The 18,359-nt window shown below is 43.6% G+C and overlaps 1 protein-coding gene across 3 annotated transcripts in view; it reads left to right on the forward strand.

Annotated features, from left to right (window-relative positions):
- SFMBT1 (Scm like with four mbt domains 1) overlaps positions 1-18,359 on the forward strand; it is a 66,864-nt gene that overhangs the window by 38,709 nt on the left and 9,796 nt on the right. For all 3 annotated transcript variants that reach the window (XM_068201659.1, XM_068201660.1, XM_068201658.1), the window contains exons 3-12: positions 3,891-3,985; positions 8,563-8,803; positions 9,177-9,265; positions 10,187-10,433; positions 11,134-11,231; positions 12,005-12,106; positions 12,971-13,121; positions 14,965-15,047; positions 16,920-17,046; positions 17,729-17,842. In XM_068201659.1, coding sequence (XP_068057760.1) covers positions 3,891-3,985; positions 8,563-8,803; positions 9,177-9,265; positions 10,187-10,433; positions 11,134-11,231; positions 12,005-12,106; positions 12,971-13,121; positions 14,965-15,047; positions 16,920-17,046; positions 17,729-17,842 — 1,347 coding nt within the window. The remainder of the gene's footprint in view (positions 1-3,890; positions 3,986-8,562; positions 8,804-9,176; positions 9,266-10,186; positions 10,434-11,133; positions 11,232-12,004; positions 12,107-12,970; positions 13,122-14,964; positions 15,048-16,919; positions 17,047-17,728; positions 17,843-18,359) is intronic.

Raw genomic sequence — 18,359 nt, forward strand, 5'->3', positions numbered from 1 at the left:
TCAGATTTTACATAAGAAAATTTTAGCTTGATTTGAAAGTTCTTCTGACACATACTGGTTGTATGGCAATGCCAGAGAGATGGGAATTGTGTCAGGTTTCTTCCCCTGCCTTTGCCAAAGTTGTGCTTTGCCTTTGGGCTGATGTGCTGCTCAGTCATCCTGTCTAATACAGAGAAATAAGTCTCCACATAGTAGAAAGCTGAATTTATTTAGGACTTGTAGCAATTAAGGATATGGGGAGAAAGAGAGAGCATAAATATGTACACCCATGCAGAATAAGATGAATAAATTGTGCTTTGGAATCAAATGCATTAAATATGGTTTTGCTTGTTGTCATCTGTCACACTGATTTGCAAGTTTTCTCACAGTAGCAAGAACCTCTGCTGTAAATGTCTGAGGTTTTATTGAACATTCTGAACTCAGACTGATCAGGGTGTTTAATGCAGAGTTATGGCCCGTCAGGAATGTGGCTTCATTAAACTGGTCCTGAGTCTCCAGGGATCTGCTAACCTGTGAGGATGGAGCTGTGCAATGGGGTCTTGCAAAAAATACCAGCAAAACAGTTCAAAGGCTTGATTTAAGCAGGGCCTGCTCTGCTGCCACTGTCCTGCCAATAAAACCAGAAAAGTGATTGGGTTCTGACTGTGCAAGCCTTACCAGAGAGATGGTCCTTTGCTGCACCTTTGGAGTTCTTCTGCATTCAGATGTTGAAAAAGAGAGACTTATTTCAGGGGTTTTTCTTTGTTGATGTTTATATTTATGTTTATGTTTATGTTTGTTTGTTTAGTCCTACCACATGCCACAATTAAAAAGCTAATTTACTGTTCCCACTGTGGATCCTCATACAGCATTTTTGCTTGGAGCTTCATTCTGGGAGCTTTTCCTGTTGCACATTGCTCCAGAAGGAGCTGTGCTAAATATGAGAAGCAGCAAACAGGATGGTTCAAACCATGGCTAAGCACAAACCTCAGCTGGGTCAGCCTCCAAAAGGGAGGAAGATTCCCCAGCTCTGTGCTCAGTGGTGGAAGTGAGAGGTGGTCACCTCAGTTGTAAAACCTTTGTGAAATGTGAACACAAGCCATTCAGCTTTTGTGAACGAATGAACAGAAAAAGTGGTGGGTGCTTTCTGCAGAAGTTTTAAAAAATCCCTCTGACTGAAGGAAACTCCCTAAAAGAAAATAGAGTATTAAACTTGCCATGAGTGTTGGAGAGGGATTTGTGTTTTGTTGTTATTTTTGTTGGGTTTTTTTTTTGGGGGGGGGTGAGGGTGGTTTTGGTTTTTGAGTTGGTTGGGTTTGGTTTGGTTTATTGGGGGGGTTATTTGCTTTTCCTATGAAAAACGGGTTTCTGAGCGAGCTTTTGGCTGTGCTGATGAGCTGAGCGTGCTGCGCAGCACAGAGCGGGCTGAGCCCTTCTCACCACAGCCCAGCCCTGCCGCAGAGCGCTCCCGTGGGTCCCGTGGGACAGCCCGCGGGGACCGTGGGGGAGCGGGGGCCGGGGGAGCGGGGGCCGAGCGCGGGGGTCGGCTTCGGCCGCAGCAGCGGCGAACCGGCTTTCCTGGGAGCTCCTTGTAGCAATTAAGTGGCAACATAAGTTACTAATTGACCCTTTCAGTGTGTGAAGTGACCCGTGCCTCATTTAAGGCGCTGAAGTGCCCCCGCGGCAGTTATCTGATGATAACGGGACGGAGGCCTCGCTGCGCGGGGCTGCCCCGGCTCCCGGCAGCCGCGGCCTCGGAGCGCCTCAGGCCGCCCTGCTCTGCTGCCCTCCCGCAGGACACTGTCACCCGTGCAGAACCACTTCTCGGGGCTGCGGGGCGGTGGGGTTCTTGCGGCACGGTGATTTCTGATGGGAAGGGTGAGATGGTTTTCTTTGGGTGGAAGGAATACTGGAGTTCACTCCTGGGTCTGACTGGCCAGAGCTGGTGTTTGTTCCCTTTTGACTCTGGAGATGTGAACTTCAGCGTTTTTATGGTCATAGAAAGCTAAAATTCTGTTTAAATTCGTTGAGAAATCTTAATCTATTTTAACAATATTTTGCAATGAAATTGTTTTTCTTAGAATGGCTTGCAGCCAAAGCTTTGATCGGCTCCACCCTAATTTGCAAACAACTGTGGTCTGTGTCTAAACCTTTTATTCCCGCAAAAAAATTCTAAATAAAACTCCTTATTTATTTCTCCAGGTAATTTCTTCAGTGAATTAAAAATTACCCCTTGAAAGTGATGGTGATATTCAAGCTCTGAATCTTTTGAGCTCTGGGGCTTATGAAAGGCCAAAATAACCAGCTGTGGTTGGTTAAAAACAGACAAAGCTGGGTTCTGGAGAGATAAGAGTCTTTTTTAAAATAGATAATGTCATCAGCAAACAACAGCTAACTGAATATACATTTTTAAGTTTTGGGAAGTGATAACTCCCAGAGTCACAATTAAAAGTCAAAGATGAGCTGAAGGTAAAAAGAACCTATTAAACTCAAGACTTGTAGGTTTTTAGCCTATTTAACACATCTTAGACTTTTGGACAAATATTTGCTCCTTTCTCTTGGAGGACTGGGAATTGTCCCAGAGCTTACTTAGCTTGTTAGCCTGTCCAGTGGTCTCATAAGGACATGTGGTGGTAATGAATTCAATTTTTTTAATGTGTAATGTTTCCTACTCGAACGACTGCTGCTGGAAAGATCAGTTACTGCCTGTCCTAGGAAAGGCACGGGTTGTAGGAAATGCCCATGTCCTGTAACCTTTGCTGAGCTCTCCTTGGGCTTGTGATACACAGAGATTTCTCTGTTTTCAAATATAAACAAGGTATCAGGTTTCCTGGTCCTGAGAGGGGGAAAGCTCTGTTGTTCATTCATAAACAGCTATGGGGCAGATGGTGGAATCAAGCCTGAAAATGAAAATGAAAGCTCTGCTCTTGTGTGCTGTCACTGCCACCCCATTTTGCTGCTGAACCTGAACCTCGTGTGTTGAGGTAAAAATGCTGCTTACATGGGCTGGGACCCTCACTGGCCATCCCACTGTGTTCCTGCAGGAAAAATGTCACGTGGCTTGCTGAACTAAATAGGGGACCTGAAGTCCCCCTGTGCTGGCTTGGTGTCTTTTTAGCAAAATGGGTACATGCTGGAGAAAATAGGAATAGGAGAGCAGCAGGGAAGGGGGCCAAGCCAGAACTGAAGGGGAGACCAGGGCTGGGGTACAGGCTTGACAATAATAATAGAAAATTCGACTACTCTGTAGTGTGTCTTGTTACAAGTGCTTGCTTCCCTAACAGCCTGAGTGAGCTTTGAACTGTGGTTTGAGTGGCTTTAGCACATTTATGCTTTAAATGCATCCCATAATGAGGTTTTCTTGGTCTAAAGAAGCTGTTACACCTTATGAGCTGGGCTTTTAAAGTGATCAAGTTGAGCAGACATTATTTCAGTTAGGACTCAAGTTATTTTCTTTAGAACTACTCTGAATCCTTCTCTTTGCTTTTGGTGTTTGGGAACAGCTAAATGCCTAATATCTAACTTTAGGAAGAGCAGAGTCATATTTCAAAGGATTTTTCAGACTTTCTTTTCAAATCTCTTACTAGCGGTACTGCTCTTTCCTAGGTGGTTTTTAATTTAAAACACCAACAGTCCAGTGTGCCTGGAGTTCTGAGTCTCTCATATTTGTTGATACAAATACAGAGCTCTTCTGCCTATGTTTCTCTCTCACAAATTGTAAGCAAATTTGTGCTGAACCAAAATCCTCAGGATTTCACTGTTTTCCAGACCAAGTCCAGCTCATTAAGTGCTGTTCACAGGTAATGAAAGGCCAAGTAGTGTTGTCCATTTCTTGAAATGTGTTCACTGCACACTTGTGTACTTGGTCTTTTGGAATCAAAGTGGGTTTTGCTGTTTGGCTTCTCTTCCAGATGCCGGTTCCAGTGTGGAAGAAATGGAATTCAACTGGGATGAGTATCTAGAAGACACAGGAGCAACTGCAGCCCCCCATGGATCTTTTAAACATGTGAGTAAGGGAGCATGTGTGTGCTTAGCATCTCCTGCATTGTTTCTTTGATACACTAAGTGTTTAGGGTTTCTTTGAATGAGTTACTGCTCTCAAATTTGGAAGACTAACTAGAATAATGTTTTTTATAGAGAAATGCAGAGTTTAACCTTTTTATTACTGTTTCTTGTCTTTGTTCCTGTACGTGGCACAGGGTAACCCCACCCACAAGTGCTGAAATCTAAGGAGTTAAGGTCTTTTCTGCACCAGAAGATAAGCTTGATTTTTCTCAAGAAGCTCAAAATATCCAGTCTCTTCTTTTGGTGATTGCTCCTGGACAACTGTTATGGAGGAGTAGTTTTAGAAAGCTGGTGGCAGAATAGTTCTTCAACAGCAGAATTCAAATGTGCTCTTAGAGAAGGCTTTAATGGCAGACCTCAAGGAGGCAAGGAGAAAATAACAGCTCTGCCAAACACCTGACTGTAGTCGTTAGAAAACTGATTAGGATAATTGTTGATCACGGGCTTAATGAATAGGATGAAGTCTTGATAAGCCCTTGTCTTTGCCCTTGGACATCTTAAATGTTTGCTGGTAAAGTCCTGGAGAGCGCTGTCCCATTGGGGGAGATCTGAATGTGAAATCTGCCTTCTTGTACAAGGTCCTCAAGGTGAAGGTGAGCTCTACAGAGCTGGTGTCCAAACCTATTGGTTCTCTTCCAACAATTAAAGCACCTTCCAGACTACCAGACTGGTGACTGTGTGTGACACATTGCTTGGAAGACACCCTGTGGTGCTCAGGCTTTTGGGTCCAACACCATGACTTTCAGTATGAGGAAACTTAAATCAGCAGGAAAACAGCCTGAGGTCTGTTTGTGAAGGATCATGAAGCATTTTGAGTCCAAGGGTAGCCTGGAGAAATGGAAGACTATTAAATAATCTGTTAAAATATGTCAGTTGTGTTAGTAGTAAAGATGCACAGAAAATATAGAATTCACAGAGGCTATTAGAACACTGGGATGCAATTGTAAGGTTTTTGTTCAAATTAAAAATTCAGGTATCTCATTTCTTAAGGGAAGGGGACTGTGCTTGCTTTATTTTTCCTGGGTGTACTGAGGCTGTAGGTAGAGCCATCTTAGAGTGGTGATGTCCATGCAGCTCACACTGGGGGCACAGCATGGAGCCAGAGCAATGGCATTTTGCAGTAATACAGGGAATGGTCTGTCTCTTCTGGTGTGGTTTACCTCAGTGGATCTCTGTTAAAGAGGCCTGCTATCATAGCTTGGACACTGTATAATTAATTGTAATGCCAGCTTTACAGCAGTGGCCATCTGAATTAATGTTGTAGCTGGATTTTGTTAATTAGCAGTAGACACACTTTGAAAGACTCACTGCACCTGCACCAACTCAGCTGTGTCAAGTCTGAGGTCTGGTGGCTGTGGCCACGGTTGATAAAAATACCATTAGGTTTTAAAAAACCTCCACATTTTGTATTGCTATTAATCCCTGCCTGTGAGGAACACAGTGCAGTGTTGCTGGTGAGGTGACATTGTGATGGAGAGTGGTTTGGTGAGGAGGTGTGGGCAAAGCCCAGCCCCTTTGTCCCACTGCCCTGGGGGCTTGGGGGGCCTGGACCTCTGCAAGGAGGTCATCAGTGAGTGTGGAAATAGATGCCTGCACCTTCAGAATGGAGCTACTGGGCATTTTCTACCAGAGCTCCTTAGAATTTGTCCAGAGACCAGTGTTGATGTTCTCTGTAATAAACTTGGCATAAAATTCTTTATTGCTGACAGTGAATTGACAGGCAGAGGGAGGAGCATATTTATATCATAGTCTTGCTGTTAATAGAAGTGCAGGAGTGCAAGGTCACATGCTGGGGGTTTCTGTGGTCCATTAGAAGGTAATGTGTTGGAAAAGGTGGAGTAGAGAGCCTCACTGCCTCCCAGTGGAGAGTGACAGCCTGTCTTTGTGACAGCACTGAGACAAGCTTAGTGTGATTCCAGGGTACATCAGGTGAGTGGCTGTCAGTGGAGAGCAGGCAGGCACTGGTGTGGCTGTGCTGCTGATTGTATTCCCTCCAGCTCAAATCTGTGGTCCCAGTTTCTTGACTTTAGGAATGACATATTTTTATAATCCACCATCAGGAAAGCTAAAGTGCTTTACTCTCAAAAAAAAGAGGAGAAAATTCTGAGCTGAAGGATAGTACTAGCACAAGAGCAAATGAACACATATGATAAAATAATTAATATAAATGCATTTTAAATGGAACTATATGGTTTTAGTTTGTTGGTTTTTTTTTTTAATACTGAAGTAGTGAGCTCCCATTGTGAGTTGTGGGTGAGAAATACCTAACTCATGTTGTAGGAGAATACGTGGTCAGGTTAAGGAAATGTAATCCATGATTACACAGCCTGTGTTAGCAAAGCACTGGACATGCTTATGGGAGAGGTGACTTTCTATATTTGTATGCTTATAATAAAAAAACGTTTTGCCTTGCTGTGAGTAAGACACATTGGAGAATTTAAGCTACTTCTCAAATTGAGTGTGTTCTAATGTTTAATTTGTTAGCATTTTAAAAATTAAACAATATCAAGATCAAAATGACTGTTTGGCATAAAATGTAGCAAGAAAAAGAACGTACCAAAAACCTGGAGCTGTAATGAATGCCAGCGTTGTTATCCCCCCCAAGTCTAAATACACTTCCTCTAGAACCAAATGCTCTTTTAAAATTCCCTTCTACCCTTCACAACACGTGTGTGACCATGAAAAACAAGTTGGTGTTCAGCATCATCTGAATACACTTATTTGCTGTGTGCTCTTAATCCTTTTTGTCTGTTCCTTATCATTATCTCCCCCTGAACTGAGCTGCATCCCTGGCTCTGGCTTGTGCCGCGCCACAACCTGGGGACAGCGCCTGATGGGAAGGGGACACGGGGGTTGGAGTCCCAGCTCCTGGCCAGCTCAGCTGCGCTCTCGGGCCCGCTGCTCCAGGCCAGGTGCTCTGGAGGGTGCCCATCCTGGCCAGGCTGACCCGGGAGGCTCCTGGAGAAGGAGTTTGCTGGGCTTCCCCAGCCGGCAGCGCTGCCGGGAGAGGGCGCGGGCAGCGGCTCCGTGTGCGCGGCGCTCCCGGGAAGGGCCGGGAGAGCTTAGGAAAGGCACCCGGCTGCGGGGAGCGCTCCTCCTCCTGCTCTTGGTCTTGCTGAAACCTGCTCTCCCTGCCGTGAGGCTTTGTTGAAAATCGGGTATAGGGAGCAGCGCAGATTTCCCAATTCTTCAAATGCTGCGTTGAGCTCGAGGCTTTTCTCTCAGGAATCAGAACATGAAGTTTTTGGGAATATCTCTTCAGCAAGACAACCGTCTTTTTTAAGAGACACCCTCTATAATACCACTTCAAGATGCCTGCAGGTATTGGGTCCTGCTGATTAGGTATTTAAGCGGAGATTTCTCTAAGTGAAGGGTATTAACCCAAAGGATATGAACAGTCAACACAGGCATATGCTTTTCTTTCTAGTGTAGTTCTCTTAGTTTTATTTTTAGCAAACCAGTATGTGCTGCTGATGAGACTATAATAGCCATGGCAGTTACTGAACTGTCAGCACAGAACTGGGAATAAATACCCCAGAAAATATCTGCTCCATCTGCATCATACTGAAGGCCTTTCTTATAGTAGGTTCAAAGAGGAAATAGAACTTGGGTCATCTTAAAAAAGTAAGAAAACATGAGTTATAGTCAACTGAGAATGGGGAATTGACATGTCAGAGTTTCAATTAGGACTGAGATCTTGGAATTAAGCATAGATCAGAACATTCTATAGAGCGTGCAGAACAGGGTCCATCTGCTCTTTTGGGATTGTTTGAGTTAGGAGAAGTTAGGAATATGAGAAATTTAAGGTGTTGCCTTCTCCTTTAAGTCTCTCATTTCAGTGTCTCAGTCCTGGGCAGATTGGTCACCTGCACACAGCACACCCACATAAAAACAGAATACTCCCAGTGTCTGGTGCTTTATTGTTGTCAAAGCATGAAGAATACAGACTGATTATGTTCCATGCAATTTATGTAACAGTGCTGCGTACAGAATTATTTAGGTTCTTGCATAGAGAGGTTAAAAATCCTTATTCTGCACTTTGTGCAGGTTTGTGACTTCTTAGATGAGCATGGTGGAAGAGACAGATACTGTTACCTAAGGCAAGTGTGTGAACTTTAAATGGGCTTTTTGTCCAAAGACCTTGAATGACACAATTTAACACAACAAATCAAAGTTGTGCTGCTGAGTCTGGCCGTTAGTTTTGCTTCGGTTGCCAGCCCAGCTGAATGGGAAAGCCCTTCAGTGATGGGGGAAGGTATTGTCCAGGCAGAAAATGAATGACACAGTCTTGCTTTAAGCTTGAAAAGATACTCTTAAATGCAAAGAAGATTTCATGAATGATGATTCTGTGTGCATTCCAGTTTGGGTCCCATAATGTGATAAAACTGTTTCTCTGAAGAGGCTGGGTGGCATTTGGCTTGAGTTTTTTTGCTAATTAACTTCTCTAAATTGTTCCCTCTGTTATTCAGCAAACTTTTCAGAGAGGTGCTCAGATGTGATGATCTTCTTCCTCTTCAGGTGGATACAAGTCTGCAGAATGGTTTTGCCCCTGGCATGAAGCTGGAAGTCGCTGTCAAGTCTGACCAGAACACCTACTGGGTTGCCACCATCATCACCACGTGCGGGCAGCTGCTGCTGCTGCGCTACGACGGCTACGGCGAGGACCGCAAGGCCGACTTCTGGTGTGACATCCTGACTGCTGACCTGCACCCCATCGGCTGGTGTCAGCAGAACAAGAAGATTCTCAAAGTGCCTGAAGGTACCAGCTCTGTCTGCAGACACAGGGGGACACACAAAGAGGTGCTGTTGTCCTGTGTCAGCCAGGCAGGCAGCCTGTGTAGCTGCTGTGGTGTGCAGGTGCTGTTGCTGTGGGGACAAGCTGAGGTTATCTGCTGTGTTTTTCTGAAATCCCATGACAGAGGCTTGTGGTTATCTTAATCATCACCACCAAAATCTACTGCTTTGACATTTACTTGAAGTTTTTTTTGTTTTGTTTCTTTGTTTTAAGTTGTTACCAGTGTGTGGCAGATTCTCTTGAATTAGGCAGCGCAAGGTTGTGGCAACATCTTGTGTCTGAATAATCTTTATCTGGCAGGAAAAATCATAGTCTTTCTCTTTCACTGTTTGCTTAGGTATCAAGGACAAGATACCTGACCAGGAGGAGTTCCTTCAGCGGGTGCTCAAGGGGGCCTGCAGTGCCCCTGCTAACCTGCTGGAGGGGGTAAGTGCTGCAAGGGGCTGCATACTGGGTTTTGGCTTTACCCTTCATCATTAAGAGGACCTTATTTGAATTGTCAGTTCAATTGCCTTTTTACGTTCAGGGAGCATTGTAATATGCTGTTGACCCTAGAGTTCCACTCTCTAGTGTTTCCTATTTACAGTATTTAATTTTTATAGAGTTGTCCTGAAGCATATCTGTTGCTGCAGGTTTGGGTTGTTCATTAATCCTGGCAAAAGAAAGGCCTTTTTCAACTCCCTAGGGTTTCAGTCTTCTTCTATTCTGTTCCTCCTCCATACAGCTCTAAGAAAATAATGCTTTATTTATCTGGCTTTCATGTTGTCTCCTTTCTCAATTGACTCCTTTCACTTTGAATTGTTTTGTTTTGGATTTTTTTACTAACAGTCACATTATTGCTTCACTTAATTACATATTTTACAGTGAAGAACCAAATTTTTTGTTCCCTGCTCTGCACTTAAAACAATATCTGCACCTTATATCAGTGTCTGGTTGTAAAGTACAGAACATAATGGTTTTTGGAAAATGCCTTTGACACCTTCATTACAGCTAACAGTTCTGTCTGTATGTTTCTGTCTAGTCATCTTTGTATGCTGGATGACTCAGTTTTAGAAAGAGGTTATTCATGTTTCCTTCAAACCTGGAATATATAAATGATAATGTCTCTGAAAATGATAATGAGGACTTCAGTGAAATGTGTGACTGTATCTACAGGCAGTGCAGAAACTCTGACACAAACACCAGCAATTCTGAACATTGTCACTTCTGACTTGTGTTAGGAAGGGACATGGATTTCTGTGCTTCTGAGTTCATACTTTATTTATGCAGACAGAATGTGTGTAAGGAGGTGGAAGTATGGCATTTGTTTTGTTCTCTTGTACAGAATAATTTGTATTCTTTTTGTAGCTTCACAGAGGGAAAAATCCATTGGATCTCATCGCACCTGGCTCCCGACTGGAACTGCAAAACATCCGGGATTCCCTGGAAGCCTGGATCGTCAACGTGGTAGAAAATGTTGGTGGGAGGCTCAAGTTGCGATATGAGGGCCTGGAGGATTTGGACAAATTTGACCAGTGGTTCTTCTATTTGGACCCTTTCCTTCACCAAGTGGGTTGGGCAGCTCAGCATGGATACAGCCTGCAACCCCCTTTAGGTATTTGAAAACACAGCTCTTGTACGTGGTGATCAGAGGGTAGAGGCTGCTGCTTTAGTGCTCTCGATTGTCCTTCTGGGTGCATGTGGTGGTCACATAATCCATGTGATCTGACAAGTCCTGTAGCTAATAAAATATAGGTGAAGGCACAAATAGTCCTACAAGACTTTTCACCCAATAGTTCTAAATGCTTTTGCCTGTCAGAACTTTCCTCCTGTGTGTGCAAAGGAAAGAAGTGAGGAAGGGATTGCCTTTGTGATTTGGTTATTTTTGGTATGTTTGTTTTCCTGGGGTGGAAAAGGTCTTATGGTTTTGGAGTAATGCTCAGCAGGAGCTTTTGCAGTTGAGACCCTCAAGCCTACTGGACTGATTTAGATACCATTTATAAATATGAAAATCTTTCTTAAAAGAAGGAACCAGTGCATGGAAACGGAGGCAGAGGCTGGGACAGGTGGACACATCTATCAGGTGTGTCCATGTCAGGGTAGGTCATCAGAGGAGGGGGGCAAAAAGTGGCAGAAACACAAAGGGATGGCTTGTGAGCTTGCTAGTGATGTAACATGCTTCCTGATGAGAGGAAACCTTGGGATAAAGAATTTGGCAGTCTGGAGGGGCACAAATCAAACTTTATTGCTATGTGTTCTGAGAGAAAAGAAGAAGAAAAATGACTACTCACTCTTTCCCTCTCTTTTTCTTCAAGCCATTAGGTCCTTGAGGAGTGAAGCAGATTGGCAAGAGATCCTGAAGAAGGTGAAAGAGGAGGAGGAGGAGTCCTCTGTTCCTACAGACCTTTTTAAGGTAGTTTAATGCTGTGGATGATACCATAGAAATGCTATATTCCTGAGCAATGATTCAGGGAAGTCAGTCACGCAAAATTCTTTCCTTGTTTTGTTTTGTTGGTTTTTAAAATTTATTCCCTTTCTCTCTCTGGTTTAGAGCTGTAATTATGAGGGAAAATAATCATACTGGTATCGTTTCTTGTTAAGTTAGACAATGCACCCATCACAGTTATGTGAGTCATTAATTGTCATGGTTCACATGTTTTAGTCCTTCAGGTTCTTAGTCCATTTTTCTCAGCTTTGTTTGGACCCATAAGTAGAAGTAAAGGTGCTGTTGCTCTTGAATTTGTTGGGTCGTGTACAGAGATATGGATAATTCTGGAGCAGGAGCCCTGTTCTGCAGGTTTCTGTTAGACTGGAAATGGAGGCCTGTATAGTTCTCATTTAGTGTAGTTCATGAGGAGTGCTAAAGGTTACAGGGAGAAACCTCCAAACATTTCTGTCGACTTACGAGACCACTCTGTATTATCAAATCCTGCTTCTGTGTGGAGAATGGCAGAGGAGGAAGTCACAGGGACTCAATTTCCTAAAACTCATCAAAAACTGTCAGTCTCAGGGGACACTTGTTGGCCTTTTAGTTTGGAGAAGTTGCTGGTACTGGGACATGTTGATTTCTTGGCATGAACTGCTAAAAAGGCCTTAAAAACTCGTCCTCTTCAGTTGATTTATGTGAGGTACATCTCTTTTTTGATGGAGGAGGGCAGGTAATCAGGGCAACACATCATTTTCCAGGATAAGCCTGTGATCGGAGTGCACTCCTTCTCTGAAGGCATGAAGCTGGAAGCTGTGGACCCAATGGCTCCCTTTGTTATCTCTCCTGCTACAGTTCTCAAGGTACTAGAGTTCTTAAACCAGTCCTGCTGAGATTCAGTTCTACTGCTACTTCTGTTCTTAAGTGCTCAGGGAATTCTCTTTAACTGGTTATCTTAAAATCTTGTGTTAGTTTCCAAGTGAAGTGTTTCGTCTCCCTCAGGGGACAGGCTGCCTGATCAAACAACTGCTGGTGGTGAAGCCATTGGATTTCAATGGAGGGGAAACATTCCATAAAGATACAAGCTCAAAAGAACAAATGATGACAATTGTCAAAGCCAGATTTTTAAAATTGGGTATATACCCTCGCAATCTGAGCATCCACCTAGAGATAGTTTTTTGGGGTTTTGATTTTGTGAAGGTTATGTCATTCTGTGTACACATGTCATTTAGGTGGCCTGATTTCCAAATGAGGGGTTTCAAAGTTGAAATTAAAACTCTCCAACATGATCAGGGATTACTTTTTTTGCTATTTGCTTGTCTTGCTTCTATTTACTTCAGGAATGTAGTGGTATTATTTGTGACAGTCCATCCTGGGATGGACTGGGATTCAGCTTTGTTGAAATAAGCAGTTTGTTATAGAATAGTAGGAAGACCACAGATACTAATTTCTGTGCAATTTTCATGAGAAAATTCCCTAAAGCACCAGGTCACCTTATCTTTTAAGTGCTCAGACATTAAGTTTTATTATTTATATTTGCTAAGTTTCTGGATAATGCAGATGAGTCCGCTGGTTTATGAATTCCAAAGATTCTTTTAATTTTATTTTTTCATAACCCTCCCAGTATTTCAAGGTAAAGAGTTTCCATCAGGCAATGCTGCTGTTTAATAAAGTTATCAGAATCTGCATCTCACAAGAGCCCGTGGTTCTCTTTTGGCTGGCTGCAGGTGTACAATGACAAATATTTCATGATAGAAATTGATGACTTGAGAGCCGAGCGCGCGAGCAGCCAGCGCTACGTTTGTCACGTCAACAGCGCCGGCATCTTCCCGGTGCAGTGGAGCCTGAAGAACGGGCTGCACCTCAGCCCCCCACCAGGTATGTCTGTGCAGCTCCTCCTGCTCACCCCTGCTCAGCACAGCACCTGGGCACGTAGCAGCACAGGAAAGATCCAGTTCTGAAAATCAGGAGGCTAGAGTTTGGGGAACTGAGGTTTCCCAGGCATGAGCGTGGGTTTGGGAGGATGAGGGAGGCTGAGGATGTCATGCATAACAACCTGAACACTGGAATGGATGGACTGAGTGTTCCAGGCCTGAAAGAAATGTTGATTTCAGACTTAATTAACATGATATCAGAAGCCTATAGTCTTTGCATTGGATTTTTGCTTCTGGTCAGAATGGAACATTGTTATCCAATATTTTATAATATTTTCAGGCTATCTTATCACTCAGAAGTTAATGAACTATTTTTTTTACCAGTGGCCTATCAGGCACTATTGCAGATTGTTGAAACATTACTTCAGGACATACGGGAATAGGGTAGTGTTCCTGTACTACTGAAATATTTATTCATTTTCTCAAACTAGAAATGTCAGTGGTACTGTAAAACCTGGTCCTCTGCTCTCTTACTTGTCACCTCACAATTCAGAAAGTTTTGTTTTAGCTGCTCCTTACATCAGAGGAGCAGAGACTGTAGGATGCTTGTCTCCTGGCTTTCCTTGGATAAGGTGTGAAAAGTGGCTCTGCCTGACCAGCATTTCCTAGAATTTTGCATGTGAAAAGTGAAATCTCACTTTATAGGCATGTGACTGGAGCTGACAAAGATTTTAAGTTTCTGTTCTCGTTTCCGTGGACATGGTGGACATTCTGAATTGTGTGAGGTCTCGAGAGCCCTGCTGGCACTGGTAAAACTGAGAAGATGAATAATTAAGTCTTTCTGTGGTTCAGCCCTTTCTGAGAAGAAGAGTCACAGAATAAGTTAGGTTGGACTGGTGAGGTCACTCCTTAAACCCTGGCTTCAGTTTTGGGCCTCTCACTACAAGACAGGCATTGAGGGACTGGAGCATGTCCAGGGAAGGGAATGGAGCTGGGAAAGGGTCTGGAGCCCAAGTCCTGTGAGGAGCAGCTAAGGGAGCAGGGCGTGCCTGGAGAAAAGGAGGCTCAGGGGGAAACTTTGGCTCTCTACAATTTTAGATTGTCATGTTAATACTATATTCTTACACTGGATTTAAAATTTTGTTTGATTTCTTAAACTGTTGTCTCAAGTGTCCCTTTAAGGGGAGTGGAATAAGTGGAGCACTTGTGTCCTTGCTAATTTACTGCCAGCCTCAAACTGACATGGCAGCACACTTTTGGGCCCCATTCCCTTCAGTTATTTGCTTTTTTTAGATCACAGGGAAGCCAAGTATTTCCCCCAAGAAGAATATAATTTTTCTTGGAAGTATTCTCTGTCTCCTGACAGATTCCTTGTTAAGACACTTCCCTTCAGACATGTGCAGATCTACAGCTGTTATCAGACTTGATGAGGCTCTTGGCACATCTTACTGCTCTCTTTAATGACTTAGTATTTAACATGTCTTTGGGAGAACAGCATGTTGATATTGTGCACATTTTGAGTGCTCTGTTTTAAAAAAATAATTTCATAGCTGACACAACAGCAATTGCAGAATTTTTTCTTGAATTTCATCTGTACTCTGTGAAACTGTTTAAGATGGGTAAAGCTGTTAGGGGTGAAACTGCTTTCCCAAGTTTCAATTGCTGCCCTTGTCTGCTTGGCTGATTGATGATTCAGGTTGGAGTGGTCTGACCTCACATGGCTCCCTGAAGCCCTAAGTCAGCTCACAAACCTGAGTGACCCAAAGAGATCTCAGTCTCTGTGTTCAGGTGGGTTTGAAATGAGTCTCAGCTGTTAAGCTCTAACCCTTGGCTCTTTGCTGTCCTAGGTTACCCTGGGCAGGACTTCGACTGGGCTGACTACCTCAAACAGTGCAGTGCCGAGGCAGCTCCCCAGAGCTGCTTCCCTTTGGTAAGGTTCTCCTGCAGGAAAATCTCCTCTGCTGCCTCAGTGACACCCCTGATTCCAGGGAGAGGAACCTTTTGTGTTTCTTACTTTAATTGCCTTTCCAAGTAGAATAGAATACTTGAGCTGGAAAGGACTTGCAATGATCAGTTATCCCATCCAATACCTGGCCCTTTTCCAGGCTAAGCAAAAATTAAAACATGTTGTTACGGGTGTTGTCCAAACACTGACAGGGATGGAGCTTTGAGCCCCTCTCTGGGAAGCCTGTCCCAGTTTGACCACCTTCTCAGTGAAGAGGTGCTGCCTGGTGTCCAGTCTGAACCTGCCCGACATGGCTCAGAACCGTTCCCACACATCCTGTCCCTGGAGATCAGCACTCCCTCTCCGTGTCCCCTCCTCTGGGAGCTGCAGGGAGCAATGAGGTCACTCCTCATCCTCCTTTTCTCCAAACTGGAGAAACCCAGAGTCCTGAGCTGTTCCTCACAGGGCATTCCTTCCAGCCCTTTCACCAGCTTTGTTGCCCTCCTCTGGACACATTTGAGCACCTTAACACCTTGCCTGTGATAACTCAGGAAGGAGAAGAGATAAGAGAGTATAAATGAGAGTGCACTGAAGTAGCTGCATGCCAGCTTCCTAGATAGGAAAGCAATGGACCAAATGTTTCAGTTGTGATAAAGCAGACTGAAAATAAATGTTTGTTTTGTGAAATTGAGATGTGTAAGAGTCTGTGGAAGAGACATAGAACAGCATCAATCATTGGCACTCCTGTAACTGTGGAAACAGGGCCTTTTAATAGACCTTATTTTCATTTACTAAGGGTACTCTTTCAATCTTCCATCCTTTCAGCTTGAAAAATTAATTCCATTGTATTAATCAATACAAAGTCATCTTAGATTAGTACCAAATAATCATTATGCATTAACCAGTGCCTGAAGGACGTGCAAGATTTTGGGCTTTTGTTGGTTCAGTGACAGTAGTGCTGTCCCCCAAATACCTTGTCAAGCAGGAAAGGATACTATTATACACCTGCCTTCCAGTTCCATTTAGCATACTTGGGCTATTGCAGTGCTTAGGGGGAGAAATTAGAATGAATAATTACCAGTTTTTGAAGAGAGTGTTGCTGGCTATGAATTCTTGTTGTCCTTGTTCTCTCTTGTAAACTGTGGCATCTTAGAACAGGTCACTGAATTTATTATCCCTTTTCTGAGAAGAGTTGGTCACTGTAGGCTAGTTCCAGAATTCATAATGTATTGATCCTGTAATTACATTGCAGAATGGCTCTGGGAAGAAGAGTCCTCTGGCTGGCTGGTACTTCTTATCTTTAATTCAAGAGCTCCAGAGTCAGATAAATACCTATTCTTATGTTTTAGGGATTTTTTTAAAAATATAAATGCAAACTATATTGGTGAATAAAGTAAGACCCTGCTTATCCAAAAAATGTAAAATGAAAAGAAAGCTTCCTATTCTGCCTGCCAGAACTCAGATGAGGCAGGCATGTTATTTGCATACGTAAAGTGGATTTCCGAGTTAACGTGATAGAATAGAGAACCTGGTCAGACAATTTGTCAGACTTATCACTCAGGTGGCAAGCAGCAGAGAATTTCTGATTGCTGAGAATGCACCCAGTCCTCTCAGCCTGAGCATCCTTATTTTTTGAGGACAAATAAATTTTTTGCTAGGTCTAAATTTGTTGTAGTTCTTGATATATCTTACTTGTTTACAGTGTGCTAATTATCTGAAATCTCCTCTGCCAGTGTTGAGTATCTTTCTGTGTTATTCAGGCACTGAGGGTTTTGTGTTGCTCATGTTCATGGATATTTGTATCCTATCGTGGATACACAGCTGATGTCTTACTGAAGTGTTCTGGCTTTTTCCTAGTTAACTTCTGACCATGGATTCAAAGAGAACATGAAACTGGAGGCTGTGAACCCAGTTGATCCTGAAGAAGTTTGCATTGCTACGGTCACCAAGCTAAGAGATTCATACCTCTGGCTTCAGCTGGAGGGTAAGCTGATTTGGGGGAAGAGAGGAGTGCTTGCCCATCACTACACTTGCTTGTAGTGCCATCCCCAAACCTGAGGAGTATCTGGAGCAAACTCACTGTGTGCAGAATATGGGCAGCAAGGCACTGTTTCCTCAATGAAATCATAGTCAAAACCCACTTGCATTTTCTGTTTCCAGTTTGCCTTGGCACTGCTTATTTAAGCCAAAAATGGCATTTGTGCATTGCAGAGTCAGTGCTGGGCTCATGCACCGTGCAAAGTGCTGAGCGGGGCCTTGTGGAAAGCAGGGGCCTTGTGACAGTTTCACAGATGAGTGACTTGCATTCTGAGCAAGCCTTGGCCAGACCTGGGAAGGAAAGTTTCTTCATTAAGATAGAGTAAGCCTGTGTCAGCTGTTCTCCATTATAATCCCATTTCTTGATTGGAAGTACATCAGCATGCACTTACTATGCACTGTGCATCTCTTCTAAACTGTGGAAGGAAAATTCCCATCTCCAGCCTTTAGGAGGAAGTAAATGAGGTCAGGAAAGAATCTGGTCAGTAAAAGGGGATGAATAAATTATTGTTATTGTGTTCCAGATACACCATAAATCAAAGCAGCTTCACTAACAAACGTGCAGCAAATGTTAACCAAATTAGGGGGCTTATGACTGGTTTCAATTTTTCCTTTTCTAAACTGAACAGGCTCCAAGAAACCCGTCCCTGAGTGTATAGTGAGTGTGGAATCAATGAATATATTTCCAGTGGGTTGGTGTGAGACGAATGGATATCAGCTCAGGCCTCCTCGCAAAGCAATAGGTACCGGTTCTCTTCTGTTTGCAGTGTTGGGTTAGAGCTGGTGAGACCTGCCAGAGCAAATTACTGCAGAATTGTTGCTGGCATCGCTGAGTTTGGAGACATTCATCATGCACAGAGAATCTGTGTGTTGTGCACTGTCCCCCTGGCTGTTGGGGCCAGTTGGAAGCCCTACAACTTCAAACCCCACAGTGTTGGCTTGAGGCCCCTGCACACTGTGGGGACATAACAAAGAAATCCTGCCTGTGTGTGAACACCCCCCATGCTCTGCATTTACTTCTGTCTGAGCTGTTCTTGCCATGTGTCTGACCCTGATACTGATTTTAAATGTGCACTTGTGCAAAGTAAAGTTAATGCCACAAGAAAACAGGGTGGACTGTGTGCACATTTGGAGTCAAAATAAAGGGGACTGATTTTCTCAATGGGCCAGGTGGTGATGATCCTTAATGACAAAGTGCTGAAGAGTAAACCCTACCTTTTTAACTACACCAGTAGGTAGAATAAGACAGTTTTCTCTCAG

The sequence above is a fragment of the Anomalospiza imberbis genome, chromosome 11 (genome assembly GCF_031753505.1).
Source record: "Anomalospiza imberbis isolate Cuckoo-Finch-1a 21T00152 chromosome 11, ASM3175350v1, whole genome shotgun sequence".
NCBI classification, from domain to species: Eukaryota; Metazoa; Chordata; class Aves; order Passeriformes; family Viduidae; genus Anomalospiza; species Anomalospiza imberbis.